General features: G+C 23.1%; 9 protein-coding genes across 9 annotated transcripts; 6 read left to right on the top strand and 3 right to left on the bottom strand.

Moving 5' to 3' along the window:
* Window positions 1–810: 810 nt before the first annotated feature.
* uap56 (DEAD/DEAH box helicase) lies at window positions 811–3,293 on the top strand (the record flags this gene model as incomplete). The annotated part of the gene is made up of 3 exons (XM_641323.1): window positions 811–920; window positions 1,973–2,210; window positions 2,355–3,293. 3 exons carry the CDS (start codon window positions 811–813, stop codon window positions 3,291–3,293), a joined length of 1,287 nt encoding a protein of 428 aa, XP_646415.1.
* A 308-nt stretch (window positions 3,294–3,601) lies between these two features.
* Window positions 3,602–4,576, bottom strand: arcD (actin related protein 2/3 complex, 20 kDa subunit; the record flags this gene model as incomplete). The annotated part of the gene is made up of 4 exons (XM_641322.1): window positions 3,602–3,781; window positions 3,912–4,119; window positions 4,314–4,432; window positions 4,574–4,576. 4 exons carry the CDS (start codon window positions 4,574–4,576, stop codon window positions 3,602–3,604), a joined length of 510 nt encoding a protein of 169 aa, XP_646414.1.
* Window positions 4,577–5,840: 1,264 nt separating this feature from the next.
* On the top strand, window positions 5,841–9,053 carry DDB_G0270692 (hypothetical protein; the record flags this gene model as incomplete). Its single annotated transcript, XM_641321.1, has 3 exons — window positions 5,841–6,923; window positions 7,008–7,688; window positions 7,794–9,053. The coding sequence occupies 3 exons, from the start codon at window positions 5,841–5,843 to the stop codon at window positions 9,051–9,053; spliced, it is 3,024 nt and encodes a 1,007-aa protein (XP_646413.1).
* A 1,001-nt stretch (window positions 9,054–10,054) lies between these two features.
* Window positions 10,055–10,351, bottom strand: DDB_G0269930 (hypothetical protein; the record flags this gene model as incomplete). Its single annotated transcript, XM_641320.1, has 1 exon — window positions 10,055–10,351. The coding sequence occupies one exon, from the start codon at window positions 10,349–10,351 to the stop codon at window positions 10,055–10,057; it is 297 nt and encodes a 98-aa protein (XP_646412.1).
* A 990-nt stretch (window positions 10,352–11,341) lies between these two features.
* On the top strand, window positions 11,342–12,150 carry DDB_G0269928 (hypothetical protein; the record flags this gene model as incomplete). Its single annotated transcript, XM_641319.1, has 2 exons — window positions 11,342–11,934; window positions 12,030–12,150. The coding sequence occupies 2 exons, from the start codon at window positions 11,342–11,344 to the stop codon at window positions 12,148–12,150; spliced, it is 714 nt and encodes a 237-aa protein (XP_646411.1).
* Window positions 12,151–13,068: 918 nt separating this feature from the next.
* Window positions 13,069–13,635, top strand: DDB_G0270690 (hypothetical protein; the record flags this gene model as incomplete). The annotated part of the gene is made up of 2 exons (XM_641318.1): window positions 13,069–13,430; window positions 13,566–13,635. 2 exons carry the CDS (start codon window positions 13,069–13,071, stop codon window positions 13,633–13,635), a joined length of 432 nt encoding a protein of 143 aa, XP_646410.1.
* Window positions 13,636–14,473: 838 nt separating this feature from the next.
* On the top strand, window positions 14,474–16,648 carry DDB_G0269926 (RNA-binding region RNP-1 domain-containing protein; the record flags this gene model as incomplete). The annotated part of the gene is made up of 1 exon (XM_641317.1): window positions 14,474–16,648. The coding sequence occupies one exon, from the start codon at window positions 14,474–14,476 to the stop codon at window positions 16,646–16,648; it is 2,175 nt and encodes a 724-aa protein (XP_646409.1).
* A 215-nt stretch (window positions 16,649–16,863) lies between these two features.
* vps18 (7-fold repeat in clathrin and VPS proteins repeat-containing protein) lies at window positions 16,864–20,699 on the bottom strand (the record flags this gene model as incomplete). The annotated part of the gene is made up of 4 exons (XM_641316.1): window positions 16,864–19,482; window positions 19,601–19,905; window positions 20,289–20,565; window positions 20,667–20,699. 4 exons carry the CDS (start codon window positions 20,697–20,699, stop codon window positions 16,864–16,866), a joined length of 3,234 nt encoding a protein of 1,077 aa, XP_646408.1.
* A 1,245-nt stretch (window positions 20,700–21,944) lies between these two features.
* xrn2 (5'-3' exoribonuclease) lies at window positions 21,945–25,606 on the top strand (the record flags this gene model as incomplete). Its single annotated transcript, XM_641315.1, has 2 exons — window positions 21,945–22,529; window positions 22,619–25,606. 2 exons carry the CDS (start codon window positions 21,945–21,947, stop codon window positions 25,604–25,606), a joined length of 3,573 nt encoding a protein of 1,190 aa, XP_646407.1.
* Between the last annotated feature and the right edge of the window lie 64 nt (window positions 25,607–25,670).

Below are 25,670 nucleotides of genomic sequence, written 5' to 3'. Positions count from 1 at the left end.
TTTTATGTACAACTACAATAGTTAATAGTTGGAAAAAAAAAAAAAAAAAAAAAAAAAAAAAAAAAAAGATTTTTTTTGAAAAAAAAAAAAAAAAAAAAAAAAAAATTTTTTAAAAAAAAAAAAAAAAGAATTTTTTTATATTAACCGCTACTTTGAAACTTTGTTTTGATTTATTTGAATACAATTTTTTTGAAAATTAAAAGATTTAAAATAAAGATAATATTCTATACATTCATTTTTTTTTTTTTTTTTTGATATTTATATATTTTTTTTTCTTTAAAAGGTTTTTTTTTTTTTATATTTATTCATATAGAATAATTCTATATAAAGATGATTAACTTTCTGGATTGCTTGTTTTCCATTTTTTTTTTTTTTTTTTTTAATTTTAATAACACCCAAAAATGTTATGAATTAATCTTAAAAAAAAAAAAGATTCCAAACCTTTGTTTGTCAATTTTTTTTTTTTTTTTTTTTTTGTTCTCCATTTTTGGGAAAAAAAAAAAAATAATAACTCAAAAAATTAAATAGTTATTCAATTATTTGATTGAACACTCCAAACTTGGTTATTTGATTCTGTTGAATATTCAAAAGCCAACACTATTTTATTTTTATTTTTTTTTTATTTTTAATTTTTTTTTTAATTTTTTTTTTAATTTTTTTTTTTCAAAATTTTTAATTTTTTTCAAAATTTTTTAAAATTTTTTTTTTTTAATTTATTTATATTTGTACATTCACACCACTTTCCACCACACCTTCAATTTATTTGTATATATATTTTAAACTTTAACAACCAAAAAAAAAAAAAAAAAAATGGCCGAAACTAATCCAGAAGTTGATATCAGTGAATTAGCTGAATATGAAGAAGAGAGTGATGAAGAGGTCCAAAATGATGTTACCGATACCAAGAATAAAACTGCAAAGTGAGTGATTTCATTTAACACCGAGCCAAATGAATCCTTTAGTGTTGAAATTATATTTTATTTTGTTTTTCTTTTTTTTTTTTAAAAAAAAAAAAAAAAGAAAAATAACTGTAATACCAATAATAATAATAATAATAATAATAAATAAAATAAAGTAAACAATAATAAAAATAATTAATATAATAATAATAATAAATCAGCTTTCAATTATAACCCAAACACAACACAACCACAACCATAAACAACCAATACTATAAATATCTATGTGAAAAAAAAAAAAAAAAAGAAAATAGAATCAATTGATGGTATATTTAGTTTGTTCATTCTAATTTGATTGGTGGCAACAACACTGCATCAATTTAGAGTCTCAATTAATATTACCTTGTTTGGTTTAGTCAATGGTGGCAGTAGTAATGTTTTTGTATCCCAAGTTTTGCACACAAAAATAAAAAAATAAACTACACCACTTCTATGGCTACAGTCTTATTAATTTCCTCCTCCTCAAATTCAAATAGAAAGTTTAATCAATAATAATAATAATAATAATAGTAATAATGAAAACAATAATAATAATAATAATAATAATAAAAATAATAATAAAAATAATAATAAAAATAACAATAGTAGTAATAATAATAATAATAATAATAATAATAATAATAATAATAATAATAATAATAATAATAATAATAATAATAATAATGGTTTTCAATACCATACAGATTGTTATAAAATCACTTTATTATTTTTTTTTTATAGCCTAATAAACAAAGATATCGAGAGCGATAAATTTGGTAACAAAAATTATATTAAGAATTCATAATAATAATAATGATAATAACAGTTATAATAGTATTAAAATATTAATGGTTTTATGAAAATATCAATCATAAATATCGCCAAATTTAAAATAATTTCATCTTGAGAAAAAAAAAAAAAAAAAAAAAAAAAAAAAAAGTAATAACCCAATCATATAACATAATAATAACATTTTCTTTTTCTTTTTATCTTTTTTTATATTATTGTCAATCATTATAATTCAAAAATTACAGTCGTGCTGATACACATGTTGCTATGCATTCAAGTGGTTTCAGAGAGTTCTTGTTAAAACCAGAGTTGGAAAGAGTCATTGGTGATTGTGGTTTTGAACATCCATCTGAAGTTCAAAATGAATGTATTCCACAAGCCATTCTTGGTACAGATGTCATTTGTCAAGCTAAAAGTGGTATGGGTAAAACCGCTGTTTTCGTTTTATCAACTTTACAACAAATTGATAACAATCCAAATGGTGTATGTATAAAATAAATATTAAAAAATTAATAAATAATAATAATAAACTAATTTTTTTTTTATTTTTTTTTTATTTTTTTTTATTTTTTTTTTTTTTATTTTTTATTTTTTTTTTTTTTTTTCCTCTCCTCATTTACTTTAAAGATTACAACATTAGTATTATGTAATACTAGAGAATTAGCATATCAAATTTGTGATGAATTTGATCGTTTCACCAAATATTTACCAAATGTTAAAACTGCAGTGATTTATGGTGGTATTCCAGTTCAAACCCATAAAGATTTGATCAAAGAAAAGAAACCAAACATTATCATTGGTACCCCAGGTCGTATTTTACAATTAGCATCTGAAGGTGCACTCTCACTCAAAGAGATTAAACAATTCATTCTTGATGAATGTGATACCATGCTCGAATCATTGGATATGAGAAAGGATGTACAAAAGATCTTCAAACTCATCCCAGCCAACAAACAAGTTATGATGTTTTCAGCTACCCTCTCTGATACCATTCGTCCAATCTGTAAGAAGTTTATGAACAATCCATTGGAAATCTACATCAATGATGGTAGTAAACTCACTCTCCATGGTCTTCAACAATACTACGTACCAATCACTGAAGAACAAAAGAATAAAAAACTCATTGAACTCTTGGATTCATTAGACTTTAATCAAGCCGTTATTTTCGTCAAATCTGTTAGACGTGCTGATGCCTTAAATAAGATCCTCCAAGATATTGGTTTCCCATCCATCTGTATTCATCGTGACCTCGATCAAAAGGATCGTATCGAACAATACCGTAAATTCAAAAACTTTGAATCTCGTATCATGGTTGCCACTAATATCTTTGGTCGTGGTATCGATATTGAACGTGTCAATGTCGTCATCAACTACGATATGGCTGAATCTGCCGATACCTATCTTCACAGAGTAGGTCGTGCTGGTCGTTTTGGTACCAAGGGTTTAGCCATTTCTTTTGTTCCTTCAAAAGAAGATCCAGTACTTGAACAAGTTCAATCTAAATTTGTTGTTTCAATTAAAGAACTTGTTGCAACCCCAGATCCAAGTACTTATATGTCTGGTTAAAAAAAAAAAAAAAAAAAAAAAAAAACCTTTTTGTTTTAAAATCCATAAAAAAAAAATAAAAAAAAAAATAAATAAATATCAAGTTAAATTTTAAATTGTTTTTAAAATATAAATAAATTATAGTAATATAAGTTTTTATTTTCTTTCTCTTATTTAAATAAAAAAAAAAATATTATTTGTTTACTTTTTTTTTTCTTTTAAAAAAAATAAATATATTTATTGGAGTTTTAGTTTGTAATGTGTCATGGGTTTTTTTTTTTTTTTTTTTTTTTTTCCTCTTTATATACTATGATATTGATGTTATTGCTTTAAGCAAAGTTCTTTAAGTATTCAGAAGCAACAATACGACCTCTAGCATTGAGTGTTAATTTCAAATCACTGATTTCTCTATCGATATCTTCCATAAATTGGATGATGAAATCAACAAGTTTGTGTTTAAACATATTTTCAGTATGGAAATTGGTAACCAAAAAACTAATATCATAACCCTATAATTATCCAATATAAATAATTATGAGTCAGTATAAATAATAATAATAATAATAATAATAATAATAATAATAATAATAATAATAATAATAATAATAATAATAATAAAATAAAATAAACTATACTTACTTCAACTGGTTTTCTTCTTAAGATGATAAAGTTTTCAGCTCTTTGTTGTAAGAAACGAACGAATTTCTTTGCTAAGATAACATCAACTTCATCAGATTTCTTGATTGAAACACTGATACGAATTGAGTTAATTGAAGTTTCGATTAAAACTCTTTCATTTTTGTTACGTGCAATGATAACTGGATTTAAAACTAATTCTTTGCTTGTTCTAATGATAATCGTGATAAAATATATAAATATTAATATTTATGATTAAAGTTTTTTAATTTGATAAAGTGGTGTGGGTGTGTTTAATTTTTTTTTTTTTTTTTTTTTTTTTTTTTTTTTTTTCAAACTTAAAATTTCATATGATCATCACAATGGTGATATTAAAAAAAAAAAAAAAAAAAAAAAACTACTTACTTGACTTCAACTTCTGGTTTGTTGTGTCTTTCGACAATTTGTGAACCAAAATTTTGGAGACACATTGAAGCGGTCAATGTGTTTCTAATACAATTTAAATATGGAACTTGAGCTGTGGACTATATTAAAATATTTTAATTAGTATGAGTGATCATCAAAAAAAAAAAAAATTAAAAAAAAAATAACAAAATTTTGTTATTTGGAGTATATATCATATTTTCCAATGATTGAAAATATGTGTAAATTATACTATAACCTACCATTTTATTTTATTAATAATATACAACAATAATGATAAGGAAATTAAAATAATAAAAAAAATTAAAAAAAAAAAAAAAAAAAGATTTTTTTTATTTTTTTTTTTTTTTTTTTTTTGAAATTTTTTTTTTTTTTCAAATGAAAACAATAAAAAAAAAAAAAAAATTTGGGTCAATTTTTGGCTTTTTTTAAATTATTTTTTTTTATTTTTTTTCATTTTTTTTTTTTTATAATCCTAAACAATTGTTTTTTTAATAATTTTTTCATTTCAAGTATGGAATTGAATTTTTTTTATAATCCTAAACAATTGTTTTTGATTTCAAGTATGGAATTGAATTTTTTTTTAATTCCAGTTTTGTTCAATTGATTCGTTTTTTATTTTCATTATTATTATTATTTTTTTATTATTTTTTTTATTTTATTTTTTTTGGTTTAAAATGTTGGTGAAATTCATTTTAGTAAAAAAAAAATACAAATAAAATAAAAAAAAAATACAAATAAGTAATAAAACAAAAAATAAAATAAATATGCATACAAAGAAGTTATTATTATAATAATAATAAAAACAAAACTTTTTTTTTTTGAATTTTTTTTTTTTTTTTGAATTTTTTTAGATTTTTTTTTTTATGAAGAAATCGCCAACGGCGTTTATTTTTTTATTTTTCATTTTTATCATTTTTTTTTTTTTTTATATTTTTTCATTTTATTTTTATTTAAAAAAAGAAAAAGACAGAACATAAATCTATTAAAACTGTATCTTTTTTTTTTAATATTATTATATAAATAGTAGTAAACTTCAAACATAAGATTAAATATAATTGTATTACTACCACACACACCACACACACACTTTACACTATACTATATACATAATAATAGTAATAAATTAAATAAAAATAATAGTAATAATAAATAAATAAATAAATAAATAAATAAATAAATAAATAAATAAATAAATAAATCAAAAATTAATATTTATTACTTTTTTTTAAAACATTTTAAAATTAATAAAATAAAAATAAAATAAATAAAAATAAAATAATTTAAAATAAATTAAATAATAAAATAATTTAAAATAAATTAAATAATAAAATAATAAAAAATAAAATAAATTAAATTAATACAAAAATACGTTTAAAACACCAAAAATAAAAAAAAACAAAATAAAATAATTTTTAGCGCGTGGTAAAAAACAGAAAAAAACAGAAAAAAAAAAAAAAAAAAAAAAAAAAATCAAATATTTAAAAAAAAAAAAAAAAAAAAATAAAAATGGAGACACCAGGGTCATCATCGACACCTGAGCAAAATTTATTAATTGAAGAAATTAGTGATACTAGTAGTACATCTAGTATTTGTGAATTAACTACTTCTCAACAACATCCATTCAATATTAATCATTCAAACCCGTCAATACCAACACAATTCATAACCTCATCATCATCGCTTGATAGCATACCACATACACCACCACCACCACCACCACCATCATCAACCACCACAACTACATCACTTAATACATTAGGAGCACCAACAACAACAACAGCACCCGCAACAACAGTAGTACCACCAACAACAGTAGTACCACCACCAACAACAACAACAGCACCTGTAACAACAACAAATAATATATCATCATCAAAAATGAGTGAACCTTTAGCAGCGGCAATAGTATCAGCAAATGGTATAGTTACAACAAATAATAATAATGCGATAATTACATTTCAAAGACCAATAATTAAACCAAATTCAATAACGAATAGTAAATCAAATAGTAGTGGTAGTTTAAAAGATGGTGTTTTAAATAATAATAATAATAATAATACAATTGGTGGTATATTTTCAAAAGATGATAGAAAACCAGAACCAACCAAACTGGAGAAAATGATAACATCAGTAAAAGCGGATAATATGGTATTTTTAGCGGGTATTTTAAAGACGAAACCAGTGATACCCTTGACTGTATTACTCTCAAAAAGGGACACACTTCTTCATGTTGCATGTAGATCGAAAAGAATGGTATCAGTTATTTTTTTATTAGAGAAAACTAAAGGTAATTTAGTGAATAGTCAAAATGATAAATTGAAAACACCATTTTTCATTTGTTGTGAAAATGGTTTCTATAAAGCAGCAACCTTACTATTGGATCAAGGTGCGTCACCACTTTTATCAAATTATCAAAAATGGACACCACTTCATAAACTTTGTTCATTAGATTTACCAAAAGAATTATATAATTCAACAACTGATAGCTTAATTGGATATTCACCTGAAAATCATTTAGATTTAGTTCAAAAAATATTTACATCATTAGAACGTTTAAAAAATAATCCAACTCAAATAATTGCTTCAAGAGTAAAATTATTTATTTAATAATAATAATTAAAAAAAAAAAAAAAAAATACTAATATTTATTTTTTTATTTTTATTATTTTTTAGACAATCCAAAATCAAACACCATTACATTTATCATTAATTAGTAGAAATAATACATTATCAAAATATTTATTAACACATTCAACAGTTGAATCATTGAGAGTGAAAGATGATAATGGTAATACTGTTTTACATATTTTAGCATATAAATATAATTCAAAGACGTCACAATCAATTGGTGAGAATATATTAAGAATACTTAGTGATGGTCTAAGTGGCGAACAATTACAAGATTATATTGATGATGTTAATAATTCAATGGCATCAGCATTACAGATTGCAATGAAAGATGGTCATACTACATTAAGTAAATTAATTGTAAAATATAGAGCACAAGCGGAATCAAAAGTATTGGAATCCTTTTTCACACAATTGGAATCTTTTGATCCATTAGAGATTACAACTAGGACACCATTAGATTCAATTATATATAACGATGATTTCAGACAAAATAATCCATTTGGTAAATTAATAACTCGTATCATTATAATAATTAAACAACATTATACAATCAATATGTCTCATCAAAATGTAAATATACTTTTAAAACGTGCAAAAGATACTTTATCAAGATTATTCAATTGGTTAGATACTAAAATTGATGATCATCAATTCATTATAAAATTTAAAGATTTAATTTTTAATCAAATTTATGATACAATAATTCATTTATATCAAGAAACTGTAAGTTATATATATATATAATATATAAAATTCATATAAATATAAATATAAATATATGTATATTAATTTTTTTTTTTTTTTTTTTTTTATTTTAAAAAAAAAAAGAATAAATCAAAAGATTTATTATTTCAACAAAGAGTTAATATGTTTAAAGATGTAGAATATAATGAATTAGATATTTCAGAGAGTAGTTGGGAAAAGAATGTTGATTTATTACCAAAAGCATTTGAAATATTAAGTTCATTACAAAATAAAAAAACACCAACTGAAAAGATTGAAACATTGAATGAAGCAACAATGCAAATTAGTAGAACTGATGCAAATGATTTAACACCAATGTTTATGTACCTTTTAATTAAATCACAAATTGAGGGTATTCAATCACAATTTCAATTTATGAATGATTTTAAAGAGACACCAGAACAAGAACAATATTTAGTACTATTACAAGGTTCATTGGATTATTTGGATACTTTGAATGTAACATTAAGAAATTCTCAAAATCAAATTATGTCACTCAGTGGTATCGTTGAGAGAACCATTGACAATTTGTTATCCCTATTGGACGAGTTTCAAAATCAGCCAAATTACAATGGCGCCGACCAAATCGTTGATGATATAGATGAAGGTATTCAAATCGCTGATGAAATCATTCTATTGATTATGATGCTTTCAAAATTATCAAATAGGGTCAATAACGATCCCATATTCCTTCAATTGAAATGGTGTAAACCTGTCATGCAAGCTTATCATTTTAAAGCGGTAATTGAAAGATTAGGTTTACGTTTAGAATCTGATGAATCACTTTTAATTAAAACTCATAATTCAAATTTAATTTTAAATAATAATAGTCCATTACCAAATAAAATATTTAATCCATCATCATCGTCAATGTCAACAACTTCAACTACAACTCAAACTAATTCCGCTCCAAATTCAATTTTAACTTCTCCAATCTCTTTATCAAAACAACCTTCCTTTAAAGAATTATCAAATTCATTACCATTAATAAATAGTATAAGTAATAATGATACTCAAACTTGTAATATAATAAATAATAATAATAATAATCCAAATAATAATAATAATAATAATATTAATAATGGTAGTAATAGTACACCACTATCTTCACCAAGTAAAAATAATGTAGTTTGTACAACAACTACTACTTTAATAACAACATTAACTACAACTTTAACAACTTTAGATGGTAAAACTATAAATATTAATAATTTACCAGCTGGTTATATTTGTAATAGAAAAGGTGAAATTTGTGTATTATTAGAACATCCATACCCACAGATGGTATATCAAATAATAGAGGAGAAAATCAGAGAAGTTATATTACCAAAATTAAAAAAATAAAATAAAACAAAACAAAAAAAAAAAGGGTAAAAGAAAAACAAAATCTATTATTACATCCGTATAATTTATTTCATTTTAAATTTTTTTAATTTATTTATTTATTTATTTATTTATTTGTGAGTAGGAATTTTAAAATAGTTTGGATGTTGGTGGATGGCTCATGGGGAGATTGAGAATAAAAAAAAAAAAAAAAAAAAAAAAAAAATAAATGTTTCCCTATTTGGTATATTTACCATTTTTATTATCTAATAATTGCCAATTTAGAATCTTTTTTTGATTGATTAAAAAAGAAAAAAAAAAAGTAAAAATTACTTTTTAGGACAAATCTAAATAATTTGAAATGGAAATAATAAAAAATTATCAGAGTATAAATTGATATTTTTTTTTTTTTTTTTTTTTTTTTTTTTTTCATTCCAAACCAAAGAATTAAAACAAATAAAATGAAATAGTATTATTTCAAAACAAAGAAATTAAAAGATTAAAGATAGAATTAAAGAGAAAAAAGTTAAAAAAGGTAAAAAAGAATTAAAATAAAAATAAATAAATAAAAAAAAAAATAATTTTCTAATTTTTTCTTTTAAATAATATAGAAAAAAAGAATTATTAAGTTGTTACCTTTAAAGAAAATGTAGTAATATGATATGAATTCAAAACCAATCTAATGGTAGAGAAAGGAAAGATTTATCTATGCACTATATCATTTAGAAAAGCTAATGATCATATCAATACTATCCAAAGGGAAATAAAAAAAAATGATCAATATTAAACTAGTGTCAGAGAAAGGAAAGATTTATCTATGCACTATGACATTACGATAATAGATGACAATTTCATTCCCCCCCTAAAATTTTCAAAAAAACTAAAAAAATATTTCAATAAAATTATAATTCAAAACAAATTTTAATTAAAATTAAATAAAGAATAAAATTATTTTAAAAAATAAAATGTGTAAAAAACTTTTTTTATTTTTATTTTTATTTTAAATTAATTAAATTTTTAATTTATTGAATTGGTTTAAAAATTTTAATTTGAAGATCTAAAATTTTCCCTTCTGTAAATTTGAGCATTGATAAGAAATGTGGGGTTGTTTTATGATACTCCAATGCATCCATAGATTTATACTCTTCATAAATATAAAAAATATTTTTATTTTCAAAATCTTGATTTAAATCATATTTAATAACACCATCCTCTTTGTTTGATTCTTGAACCACTGTTTTAAAAAAACTAATAAATTCTTCTACAAATTCTGGTTTTACAATTGATGTTGCGAAAACATTTACTTGGGTTGATGACATTTTTATTTTTTTTGAATTTCTTTTACTTGTTTAATATTTTAGAAAAAAAAAAAAAAAAAAAAAAATTATTTAAATAAATAAAAAAAAAAAAAAAAAAAAAAAAAAAAAAAAAAAGAAGACATTATTCAGTAAAGATTCCAATTTATTAAAAAATTAGCTCTCAATTCCATCAATGAATAAGTTTTAAAAAGTGAAATTTGGAATATTTTTTTTTTTTTTTTTTTTTTTTTTTTTTTTTTTTCCGAACATTATTCTTTTCGAAGTTTTTTTTTAAAAGAATTAAAACGATCAAGTTTTGTATTTTATTGTTTAATAAATAACATGCCGATTATGTTTTGATCAAAACCAATTAAGGTTTATTAAATTTATCACACACCAAAGTTTTAATAATAAAAAAAAAAAAAAAAAAAAAAAAAAATAAAAAAAAAAAAAATAAAAAAGAGTTGATATTCATTGAATTAAAAATTTGTTAATGTTTTTAATAAACTAAAACACGAACACTACTTTTTTTATTATTATTAAAAATATTTTTATATATCAATGTTCAAAAAAAAAAAAAAAAAAAAAAAAAAAAAAATCAATTGTTCACATGGAAAATAATATTATTTCTATGACCTTCCTTTATCAAAAAAAAATAAAAATAAAAATAATTAGTAATTGAGTGTTAATTCACTTAAAAAAAAAAAGAAATATTCCATTTTTAATGAGTCAAGGAGGTCATTCAATTTAAAATTGATTGGAACCGAGGAAATTTGAATTTTTTTTTTTTTTTTTTCAACAGCCGGGAAATAATTTTTTTATAGAACCAATCGAAAATACGATTTTTTAAATGGAAACCAATAAATTTTAATATTTGTTTTTTTTTATTTTTTTTTATTTTAATAATTTTTTTTTTTTAGTGATATAAATAAGATAAATTTTTTCTTTTAATTTTTTTTTTTTTTCATTTTATTAATTAACAAAGAAAGATTAATACCAAAAAATAAAAAAATGAAAGTTATTTTATCATTATTATTATTAACATTATCAGTAGCAACAGTATTATCCACATCATATGTAAACTTTATTCCATATGAAAAAGGATCAAACTGTAACGGAGGTAACAGCCATGTTAGAGGTGTTGGATATTCTGTACCAGTTGATTCATGTATAACTTTTGATTTTTTTAGAAATTGGAAGTTTTCATTATCTTCAGATTCCTCATCAGTCAAATACTCTTATTTCGCAAATGGTACAAGTTCTCACTTAGATTGTTCAGAGCCACAAGGTGAAACTATGGTTGTTTCCAATGGTGAATGCATTGAAACTATTGGTGAACATTACTTTGATGGTTATTTTGCTCCAAAACAAGCCCACTCTTACTTGGTCACCATAAGTAATACACCATCCTATCCAAAATTTTCATGGGTAAATTCATTCACTCATGGTAGTGGTTGCTCAACCAATGATATTGTATTTGCATCATTTGCAACCAACTACACTGCCATCGATACAGAAGATCAAGAAATTGTTTACTGTAATGTTTACAAAGAAACCTATACTCGTTCTTGTGGTGTTTACAATGGTATGCCATACTGTTCAAAGTAAGAATTATCCTATTTAAAATTTTTAAAAAAACTTTAAATATTTAATATTTTATTAACTTATAAAAAATATAAAAAAAAATTAATATTTTTAGTGAATTCTTTAACTACGTTTGTATTACTGAACAACCATTCCTTCAATCATCTGAAGAAGAAGAAAAAGTAAAAAATCCAGTTGGTTTTTATAAAACATCCACTTGTATGGGAGATCTTTAAAAGCTTAATTAATTAATAAATTAATTCACTCTTGTTTAAAAACAATTTCTGATTTTTTTATTTAAATTATTCTTTTTTTTTTTTTTTTTTTTTTTTTTTTTAATAATGATATGGATTAATTTATGACATTCATTTAAAAATATTTGAAAATTGTATACTTGTTATTTTTGTTGATGACGATTAAATTAATCCAACAAGTATACTTGTTATTTTTGTTGAAGTCGTAGCGCATTGATAGATTTATTATCTCTGACACTGGATCCAAATAATTGATATTGACCATAATGATATTGAAAAATATTTATTCTCTCTATCATTGATGTTTTTTTAAATTCCATATACAAAGAAACAACATTTTACTCAATAGGATACATTTTTGACGATAAAAAATTAAATTATTGAAATTTCTTATTAAATATTTTTTTTTTTTTACATTTATCAAGTTGAAAAAAGAAAAATAAAAAAAAAATTTTAATATCGCCAAAACCCTTCATTCCTTATAAGGGAAAATATAATAATAATAAATATTATTTTAATTGGTCAATTTAATTTTAAAATATTGAACTTCTCAATTTAATTTTTTTTTTTTGTTTTTTTTTAAAATTTTTTTTTTTATTTTTAATATCTATAAACCTGGTAAACAATTTCATTTTTAAAAATTATTTTTTTTATTTTTAATTTTTTTTTTTTTTTTTTTTTTCGTGTAATTTCTGTTTTTTTTTTTTTTTTTTTTTTTTTTTTTAAAAAATTTTTATAATAAAAAATTAAAATAACCCTTTTCTATTTCTCCTGTTTAAAAAAAATAGTATTTTAAGAAATATTATTAATTAAAAGAATAAATTTAGAATCACTCTCGAATTTATAAAATAAAAAAAAAAAAAAATAATCAAAAAAAAAAAATCAAGACCAATCAAGAAAATGAAATTTTTAATAGCAATAGATGGTAGTGCAAATTCTCATAAAGCATTTTTAAAGGCAATGAATTTATACAAAGAAACAGATACAATTGTATTACTTGTAGTTGTAGATTTAGTACATTATATGATGTCAAATACAAACTTTGATATGACATTAATTTCAGATATTAAACAAGGAATGTTTGACAATGGTGATGCATTATTAAAGAAATATGAAGATTTAGCAAGAAATGAATATTTAATTAATAATGTAGAAGCAATACGTGTTGAGGGTACACCAAAAGATATTATAGTTAAAGTAGTTGAAGATAAATCCATTGATGTTTTATGTCTAGGTCGTGTTGGTCTTATTAATAATGATCAGTAAGTAATAAATATATCTAATTCTTTTTTTTTTTTTTTTTTTTTTTCATTTTTATTATTTTGTGAATGAAATATATATAAATAAAAATAAAAAGGTTGTGTACTAATATTTTAATTTTAATTTTAATTTTTCAGTATAACAATGGGTTCAACTTCAAATTACTGCATTAGAAATTGTAATTGTGATATTTTGGTTTGTCGTTAAAGTATTTTAAAATGACAATTTATATTTAAACCAGATAATTGTAAATTACTCAATAAAATAAAATAAAATAAAATAAAAAAAAAAAATAAAAAAACATTTAAAAATAAAAATTGTATATACTTGATATAATTAAATCAAAAATAAAAAAAAAAATTAAAATAAAATTGTTTTCCAAAAATATTTAATCCAAAATTAAATTTCGAGTCAACTCTTATTTTCATTTACCAAAAATAAAAATTAAAATAAAAATAAAAATTAAAAAAATAAAAATAAAAATAAAAAAAAATAAAAAAAACATTAATTACAAATTCTATATACTCGATATAATTTAATCAAAAATAAAAAAATATTCAACCCAAAATTAAGTCTTATTTTCATTTACCAAAAATAAAAATAAAAATAAAAATAAAAAAAAAAAAATAAAAAAAAAAAGTTTTTTTTTTTTTATATTTTTTTGAAAATTTTTCAACAGATCTTTTACATTTTCTCCTCATAACACAAATATTAAAATTGATAACTTATAATATTAAATAATGTTTTATATGAAAGTTTGGTGTATATTTGTGAATTGCTGAATATCGATCAAAAAGGTTTAATAATAATAATAATAATAATAATATTACTAGTAATAATAATATAATAATAATTTGACATAATAAATATAAATAATTCATAAAGAGAGGGAGAGAAATAGATAATTAGAAAAAAAAAAAAAAAGTGAAAATTTAATAAACTTAGATTGGATAGATATTAAATATAAAAGTAAATTAAATTTTATATAAAATAAAAACAAAACAAAAAAAAAAAAAAAAATACAATAAAATAAAATAAAATAAAAATGAATCCTTATGGTCATCATCCATTTCAACCACAACCACCAGGTATGATGATGAAACCACCATATGGTGGATTTCCACCTGGTGGTCCACCACCATTTGGTCCCTTCCCACCTGGATTAGTACAACCACCATATGGTGGTCAATTTCCACCACACCATGGCCCCTTCCCACCACAAAATGTAATGCCCCCAAATTTTAATGGTGGTATGGTTGGTGGAATACCACCACATCTTCAACATCATAACAATGGATATCCAATTCATCCAACACCACCAATGGGAAGAGGTATTCCAATGCATCCTCACAATCAACAACAACAACCACCACAACCACCACAACCTACACAACCACCACAACCACATTACCCAATGGTACCAGGTTCATTCATAAATCAAAAACCTAATATTTTTAATAACAATAATAATATTAATATTAATAATAATAAAAATAATAATAATAGTCCATTACATCACCAAAATGAAAATATTAATTCACCACCAACACCATTGAATCAAAATAAAATTAATAATATAGCATCTACCACCACTAACATTACCCCATCAACTTTTATACCAGCTACATCTACACCCACATCTACACCTACCACTATTACTACAACCAACACAACAAACAATACAAATAATTTTAATAACAATAATAATAATAATAATAATAATAATAATAATAACAATAATAATAATAATAATAATAATAATAATAATAATAACACTAGTACAACAGCATATATAGGTAAAATACCACAATTTGTAGAAGATTCATTTATTAGATCATTATTAAATCAATGTGGTAAAGTTAGTAAATGGAATAGAGCATCAGATACCAATGGAAAATTGAAACAATTTGGACTTTGTGAATTTGAGCATGCAGAGGGTGCAGTTACAGCATTGAGAGTTCTTAATGATTTAGAGGTTGATAGGGATGGTGGTAAATTAGTTGTAAAAGTTGATAAAGGGCAAAAGTTTTTCAGTGATTATTTAGATAAGAAGGGTGGATTAACCGATCAATCATCAGACTCACCTCAAGATATCATTTTAAGGGAATCGATAAAGGCTATGGTTGAAAAGAATTTTATCAATATTTATGAGAAAAAGAAAATGGAATCAAATGAAATCAATGATTTCTATAATAAGGATAGAAGAGACTTAACAAAGGAAGAGAAAATTAAAATCATTGAAAAAGAAAAGGAAAAAGAGAAACAAAGACACAAAGAGAGAGAGCTAAAGAATAAAGAAAGAGATTTAAAAGATTTCAAAGAGAGAGAGAAAAATTGGGAGAGAAGAGAGAGAACCAAAGAAATTGATAGAGAGAAAGAGAAAGAGAAAGAAAAGGAGAAGGAACAAAGAGAGATTAAAGCTAGACAATTGGAAATGGACGAATATTCAGATTCAGATGAGAAAATGAGAAAACGTATCAGATCAAGAGAAGCAATCAAATATAGACAAAAGGAGAGAGAAGATGATGAAAAAGATAGACAGAGAGAATTGGCCGAATTGGCTGAACTCGAACTAAAGAGACAAAAAGAAGAAGAATTAAATAGGATCCAATTGAGTAGTAATATCAATAATAACAAAAAATTGAAATTAGTAGGCAAAGGTTTTAACTCTATAGATGAGGATGATGAAAATCAATCTGAAAATGAATTACAAAATAGTTTACAAATGTCAAAAAAGAAACAAACTTTCATTCCATTGGATTATAATGAAATTGATCAAGTTTTAAATCCACAACAATATCAACAACTTCAAAAACAACAACAATCTACAGAAACTACAACAACAACAACAACAACACCAAATAATAATAATTCAAATGGTGGTATTGATTTATCGAGAATATCAAATGATAGAGAACAAATATTTAAATTTAAAATTGATTGGAATTATGTTGATAAGAATCCAACAATTGTCAATGAAAGTATGAAAGCTTGGATCACCACAAAAGTTATTGAGTTCTTTGGTGCAAAGGAAGATGAATTGATCGATTTCATCTTAAACCTCTTAAAAACTCATTTAGAACCAACCGATATTATTTTAAAACTTAGAGATGTGTTTGAAAATAATGCTGATGATTTTGTATTACAATTATGGCGTATACTCTTATACTATATTTCAAATACTATTGCAAATAATACTACAATCATCTCATCTCAATAAAAAAAAAAAAAATATAATCAATAAATAAAAGAATAAAATACTTTTTTAATAACTTTATATATAACTTTTAATTATTATTTATTTTTTTTTAAAATAATTGTGGATGATGTAACAATTTTATTATTAATTTAACACTTATTTATATTTTACTTTTTATTTATTTTTTTTATTTATTATTATTATTCTTTTATTGTTTTCTTTTTTTTTTTTTGATTTTAAATTTCCCAAGATTCTAAAGTTTCAATTTCATCCAAACCAATAAAAGGTTGTTCAATTGATCTAATCATTATATCACCACAATATAAGCATTCTTTACCAACCATTCTATCTAATTCATTACGATCCAAGTCTTCTTGAGAAACATTTTCATTTTCATCACCTTGAGCTTGATTAGCACCTCCTGAAATATTACCAAGTATAGAAGAGATATTACTAATTACAGGATTTTGATTATTTTGAGCGCCTTGAGAAAGAAGATCGATATGATTATGACCAATATTCATTTCCAACTCTCTAATTCTTTGTTTTTGCATTGGTGAGAGATGTTTCATCAATTGAGTGATTAAACAATCGCTATGGAAAACATGTTTACAAGAGAAGAGATAGAAACGTTTGGTTAAAACTGGATAATTACAGATATCACATTTTTGATCGCCTCTAACATGACCATATTTATTACGTAGATTTTGAATATCCTTACGAATTTGTTGAGCCGATTTTGTAGCATCATCCATTGCAGCCTTTAATTCATCGATATATGAATTGTAATCTTCCAATGATTTGCAAATTTCCTCTTTAAAGTCATCGATAACAGTGAAATTTGGAAAGAATGGTAAGATATCTTCAATCTTCAATAATGAACATGCCTTTAAGAATTCCATTGCCTCTTTGATATTACCATCTTTCTTTACTTGATGTTCAGCAATACGTAACCAAAGTTTTTTACATAATTCTTCATCGGTATCTCTAACTTTATCGGCATTCTCTTTTGCTAAATCAATATCGACCAATAATGCCAAATCAACGGCCTCTTCGAATAATTCCATTGCACTATAAATGTAGACACATGCTTTTAACTTTTTTTCTCTCATACAAAGACGTAAAGCATATTTCAAATCGAAATGGACACCATCATTTAAAAAGTCTGATAATGGACCATCCTCCTCTTGTTTGACATAGAGTGAGAGTAAATAATTATGAACTGGACGATCGGTATTACCTTGTTTGTTTACACAATATTGTAAGTAACGAATTGCTTGATTTGGTTGACCTGGTGGTGTTTTTGAATGATCATATCTCATCAATGAAGGAATTAATTTCTTTGGATCTAAAAATCCTGCTTTAGTTTGAATCCATGCTTCACAAGTTTGATATGGTATGAAATGGAATAAAATTGGACAAAATTTATAATACAATTCATCTGGTTCTGGTTGTTGTACATTTGTTACACCTAATCTATTGTTTTTTTGTGGCTGTTGTTGTTGCTGTTGTGATGATGGTGGTGGTTTTGGTTTATCCAATGTTGTTAAAATTGATAAAGCTTTTTCATATTGTTGATGTTGAATATGATAACTAATTACACGTTCATAATCTTCAATTAAATTTGCATAGAAAAGTAATTCTTCAATTGCACCATGACTACTGATAATATTGAATGTGATATCTTTAATAATGATGAGTGTATCTTTGAAATTCTCCAAGAATTGACGAAATTCTGAATTGACCTTATTGTACCTATCTTTATTGGAGACATCACGTAGGGTATTCAATTTACTAATGAATATTTCAATTAACCAAGTGCAAATGATAGTTTTTTGAGTTTCTTGACCTCTACTGAGATTGGTTAACTTTTGAAGTAAATAAGTTTTCAAAGCATCACGCTGACCCACATTGATGAATTTCAATGTGATCTCCTCGAAAACCTTATGAGTTTTACCAAAGAATGTAGCGGATAATTCATAACGCTCCTCTTTGAAATAATGTTCAGCTTGAGTTTGCCAAATTTTATCACGTTTCTCTGGGAGATATGGTTCTTTGGCATATGCTAAAGCCATATCGAATTGACCTTTCTCCATATAAAGTCTCCAAGCGTCTCTATCTTCATCGGTGATTTTCAATTCATACAAAGCATTATCACCACATAACCAAATGGTTCTCTCGGTATTATCAATTGCTATCGAATGTAATCTTGTACCTCTACCACGAAAATCTTGTTCATAAACGATTTGATAATTTAATTTACTTAATGCAATGAATCTATCTTCATATGCCAATAAGAAATGGAATTGACTTAATGCAAATGATACTGGTGGTATTGGTGGTAATGCTGGTTGAAATGATTGTAATTGTTGATAATGATTTGGTGTATTTGTTCCACTATTACCACCTTTTGGTGTATTATTATTTGAATTATTACTACTACTATTATTGCTACTACCACCACCACCAATAGTATTATTGGTATTTAAATTATCTTGATCTGCTTTAAAAAATAACATTGATGGTGAATTTGTAAATTTATCACCAGGATTTTGTGCACCATAAATTAAATCACCATAACGTATACCAGTTGATACTAACCAACCATATGATTGTGGCAATGACAAATGTGATTTTGAAAAGAATTTAAGTTGACCACATGCTTCATTTGGTATACCTTCCTCTGGCACAATATCAAATGAAATATGATATCTATCGAATAATTGTTCATATGATCCAATTTGTGCTATTAAATGATATAATCTAGTTGGTGTTGATACCATTAAAAAGTTTTTATTTTGAACTCTTTCTAAGCTCATTCCCATCACTGGTTCAAAATCATCAAATGTATGTAACTTTTTTAATTTTGAAAAAACAAAATAAAATAAATAAATAAAATTTATTAGTATTATTTTATTTCAATATTTCTCTCACTCTCTCTCTCTCTCTAATTTCTATAAAAAAAATACATACCAATTTTAAAATTGGGGCATTACCACCAAGATATTCGAAATAACCTTTTTCAACACCACTAACAACAGTTTCATAGACTTTACCTTTATTTGTACCAATTAAAATTGTTTGAACATTATTTTTATCACCAGCTGGATCCCATGCAATTGATTCAATTAAATCGACTTTAATCTTTAATTGTTTTGGTTTTCTTGATGTTGATTGTGTATGTAAATAATAAATCTCTTCATTTGTCATACAAATAACCATATGATTACCTGTAGGATCACAAAATATTTTATAAATATCACTATTCATTTTAATTTCTTATTATTATTATTATTATTATTATTATTATTATTATTATTATTATTATTATTATTATTATTATTATTATTATTATTATTATTATTATTATTATTATTATTATTATTATTATTATTATTATTATTATTATTATTATTATTATTATTATTATTATTATTATTATTATTATTATTATTATTATTATTATTATTATTATTATTATTATTATTATTATTATTATTATTATTATTATTATTATTATTATTATTATTATTATTATTATTATTATAATTATTATTATTATTATTATCATCATATAAAATTAACAAAACAATGAAAAATAACATTAGTAAATTAGTATTTTGATAAATATGTTATTTTATTAATTAATTTAATAACTTACCATAGGGTATAGAATCAGCTAAATCCAAACGAATGATATAATTATTTCTTGTTGTCATTGCCATTTTACCATTATTTACTACAATTGATGTGATACCATCTTTATTATATTCAATTTTCTCTAATTCAAATATTCTATCCTCAATTTGATTTCTCATATCATTCATTCCACTATTATGATTATTATTATGATTATTATGATTATTATTATTATTATTATTCATCATCATACCTCCATTATTGTATCCGCTATAATCTCCATCATTGAAATTCTCATTCTAATAATAATAATAATAATAATAATAATAAAATAAGATATCTTTGAGTTAGTTTGATGTCATAGGTGATTGTATTATTAGTTTTGTTTTTTTTTTTTTACCATTAATTGGGTAGAATTGAAATTTAAATTCATCCTTTATTCTTCTAATTGGTGAAATCAATATCTTTCACCATAAATTAAAAAAAGAAAGGAATTAATTTAATGTTTAATAAAAAAAAAAAAAAAAAAAAAAAAAAAAAAAATCAAAAAAAAAAAAAAAAAAAAAAAAAAAAAAAAATCAAAAAAAAAATAATTTCAAAAATCAAAAAAAAAAAAAAAAAAATAAATAAAATAAAATAAAATAATATATTATTGAAGATGACGAAAATTTTTATTGACCTTTTATTTTAAAATATTGGCTATTTATAGACATGAATATATGTGTATAAATATATTTTTTTATTTTTTTCTTTTTTCTTTTTTTTTTTTTTTTTTTTTAGAATTATCTTGGTTGAAATTCAATTCTTTTGAAACAATTTCTCAAGTGGTATGATGATTGTGTGATTTGTAATGCTTAACGACTCGGGCCACTCAAGAAATTGTTTCAAAAGAATTGAATTTATTTTATTTTATTTAATTTTATTTTTTATTATTTTTTTTTTTAACACTTTTATGAAAATTATTATTTTTTATTTTTATTTTTATTTTTTTTTTTTTTTTTTTCAAAAAATAAATAAAAATTTTTTCGTTTTTTTTTTTTTTTTTTTTTTTTTACTTTTCCTCAAATAAGAATCCCACACATTATTATTTATTTTTTTTTTAAGAATCAAATAAAATTGAATCAATTGATTTTCGTTTAAAATAAGAGAGTAGAGAGAGAGAAAATATAGAGAGAAATAAATTCATTGATTTTTTTTTTCCACTTTATAACATTTATTAATAAACCCCCAAATAAATATCTAAATTTTAAAAAAATTAAAAAAAAATACACCGACTATTTTTTTTTTTTTTTTTTTTATCCCTATTTTATTTAATTGTTAATTATTTAAATTTTTTTAATAAAAAAAAGTAAGCTTAACATAAAAATACATACGAAATTAGAGTTAAGGTAAATACATCATAATATACAAAATGAGTTTTATTTAAGATATCAATATCTTTTTTTTTTTTTTTTTTATATTTTAAAAATTTCCTTAAGTATTAACAAAAAAAAAATAAAAAAAAAAATAAAAAAAAAAAATGAATATTATAAAAAATAAATAAAACCGTTTTTTCTTTTTTTTTTTTTATTTTTTATTTTATTTTATTATTTTTTTTTTTTTATTTTTTAAAAAAAAAGATAGTTTTACATATACAAATACATAAACAAATATATAAATATAGATATTAATATAGAGAATGGGTATTCCAGCTTTTTTTAGATGGTTAATTGATAAATATGGAGGATTAATTCAAGAAACAACTGAACCAAGAGAAGCAGATGGTGGTAGAAGTGTAGTTGATTTCACAACACCGAATCCAAATGGAGAGTATGATAATCTATATTTAGATATGAATGGTATTATACATCCTTGTGCACATCCAGAGAAGGGACCAAAGCCTAAATCAATTGAAGATATGATTCAATCGATCTATGAATATTTGGATCTACTCTTTGCAATTATACGTCCAAGAAAGTTAATTTATATGGCAGTTGATGGTGTTGCACCAAGAGCAAAAATGAATCAACAACGTACTCGTAGATTTAGAGCTGCATTAGACTCACGTTTAGATAAAGATAAAGAAGCAGCATTATGGCGTGAAAGAATTTACGATGGTCTCGCAACTCAACAAGAATACGAACAATATATGGAAGAGAAGAAAAATAAATTCAAATTCGATTCAAATTGTATCACTCCAGGTACTTTATTTATGGATAGAGTTGCTGAATCTTTAAGAACTTATGTAGCTGAAAAATTAACAACTGATCCAGCTTGGAAAGATGTAAGTTATAATGATAATAATTCGAATAATAATAATAATAATAATTTATAGAGGAACATATTATTAATAATATATATTTTTTTTTTTAGGTTAAAATTATAATTTCAGATGCAAGTGTACCAGGTGAAGGTGAACATAAGATTATGGATTATGTTAGACATCAAAGAGCACAACCAGATTATGATCCAAATTTAAAACATATTATTTATGGTTTAGATGCAGATTTAATTATGTTAGGTTTAGCAACACATGAAGTTAATTTCGATATTTTAAGAGAGTTTATTCAACCAATTGCACGTGGTGTTTGTCATAAATGTCACAAGAAAGGTCATTTAGCAATTGAATGCAAGGAGGAGGTCGATGATAGTGTTAAGGATTTCCTTGTGAAAAATTATCAAATTCTTCATTTACATCTATTGAAAGAGTATTTAGAATTAGAGACAAAGGTGTCAACTCCATTTGGTTTCGATATTGATAGAATCGTCGATGATTTCATTTTCCTTTGTTTCTTTGTTGGTAATGATTTCTTACCACATTTACCAAACTTGGAGATTAAAGACGGTGCAATCGATAGAGTTATCAAATGTTATAAAGAGTTGTTGCCAAGTTTCGACGATTATCTAGTGTCCAATGGTGAAGTTAATTTTCCACGTTTATCTCAAATCTTTGTTGCCCTTACAAAAGGTGAAGAAGAATCATTCCAACGTAAGATTCAAAAAGATGCTCAAATCTTAAAGAAAAGACAAAATCTATCAAATATAGTATCAAGACCAAATTCTTTAAATCTTAATGATAAAACTTCATTATCACATAAAGAAGCGGCTGATAAATTTTTAGCCGAGATTTTAAAACCAGTTGAAGAAACTACACAAGATGAAGAAAAAGAAGAAGATTCAAGACCAACTAAAAAATCAAAAAATTCTTCAGCTTCTTCTACCACAACTACAACCGTTAAATCAAATAAAAAAGCAGCTGAATTAATTAAAAATAAACTTATTGGTGGTGGTGGTGGTAAAGAAAAAGATAAAGAAGAGACTGAACAAGATGACGAACAATCAGCATCCTCAAAGAAATCAAAGAAAAGAGGTTTAAAAGTAATTGAATTAGATGATGATCAACAACAACAATTAAATATAGTTGCAGCAGAAAATGAAAAGAAATTATTAAATAAGAAATCTAAACAACAAAAAGCAGCACAAATACAAGAGGAAGCCGATGAAAAAGAACATCAAGAAAATGATAAACCATCATTATTTGTCAATAGTTATGATGATAGTAGTTTACCAACTGAAAAAGAGATCTTTTTTGATAATAGTAGAAATATTAAATACTCTGAAGAGGGTTGGAGAGATAGATACTATCAATCATGCTTTCAAGTTGAAAATGAAGATGACATTAAACAAATTTGTAAATCCTATGTCGAAGGTTTAGTTTGGGTATTGAAATACTATTTCAAAGGGTGCTCATCTTGGGGTTGGTATTATCCATACCATTATTCACCATACATCACCGATATCAGTAAATTCTTTGACCAATTCGAATATCCTCAATATGAAATGGGTGAGCCTTTTAAACCATTCAATCAATTGATGAGTGTTTTGCCACCAGCAAGTTGTCAATTCGTACCAAAACCTTATCAGAAATTAATGGGTATTTCAGTCGATGGTGAACCAGTTGAGGAATCGCCAATCATCGAATTCTATCCACGTGCTTTCCGTATCGATAGAGGTCCCACTGAACCATTGTATAAGGGTGTTTGTTTATTACCATTCATCAATAGTATTAAACTTTTGAAAACTATTTCAAAAACTGAACCACTTTTAACAGAGGAAGAAGTCGATCGTAATACATTGGGTCATGATTTAATGTTTTGTCATAAGGATTCAAATATCAATAGTGCCTTTAAAGAGGGTTCCGTAACTCAATTACCTGAAAACAGTTCTAAAATCTATGGTACCATCGAGGATGTTTCTGCTTTGGCTAAAAAGAAAATGCCACCATTAATGGATGCCGTTGCTTTCAAATATAATAATTCATCAGTTCCAAATGGTTACTCTTTCAATTATTCAACTCTAAAGGGTTCTATCATCCCAAAGAAATCAATAACTCTATTTAAACCACGTACTCAAAATGCTGCTATCAATAGAATGGTCAATAATTCTTTAGGTGGTTCAAATCAATATAAAGATAATCAACAATTTAATGGTGGTTTTGGTAATGTTGGTAGTGGTGGTTATAATAATAAACAAATTGGTTATAATAGATTTAATAATCAAAATTATAATAATAACAGATATAATAATAATAACAATAATAATAACAATAACAATAATAATAATAATAATAATAACAATAATAATAACAATAATAATAATAATAATAATAATTATAATAATTATAATAATTATAATAATAATAATAATTATAAAAATAATAATTATAATAATAATGGTAACTATAATGGTAATAATAGCAATAATTATAATAATAACAATAATTATAACAATAGCAATTATAATAATTATAATAATAGTTATAATAATGGAAATAACTACAACAATAACAATAACAATGGTAATGGTTATAATAGCAATTACAATAATAATTATAATAATAATTATAACAATGGCAATAATAATGGTAATAATTATAATAATAATTATAACAACAATTATAACAATGGCAATAACAATGGTTTTAATAATAATAATAATAATAACTATAATAATAATAACTATGGTGGTTATGATAACAACAATGGTTTTAATAATAATAATAATAACAATAATAACAATAACAATAATAATAGTTATAACTATGATTTTAATAACCTTAATGACCCAAGTTTAATTGATATTAATAATTATGGTGGCGGAGGTAATAATACTGATCTAGGAACTCTAGTTGCGTCAAATAATAATAATAATAATATCAACAGAAATCAACAACAACAACAACCACAACAACAACAACAACAACAACAAAAAAATAAATTTAATAACAATAGTAATACTAAAAATCAACCACCAGCTAAAGTTCCAATGAAATATAATCCTTTTGCAAAGTCAAAGAAATAAAAACAAATTCTTTAAATTTTTAATATACCTTTTTATTATTTTATTTTTATTATTTTTATTTTTT

This window comes from Dictyostelium discoideum, assembly GCF_000004695.1.
Source record: "Dictyostelium discoideum AX4 chromosome 1 chromosome, whole genome shotgun sequence".
NCBI classification, from domain to species: Eukaryota; Evosea; class Eumycetozoa; order Dictyosteliales; family Dictyosteliaceae; genus Dictyostelium; species Dictyostelium discoideum.
Note: the sequence above shows the minus strand (reverse complement) of the source record. Positions and strands in the feature narration are given on the sequence as shown.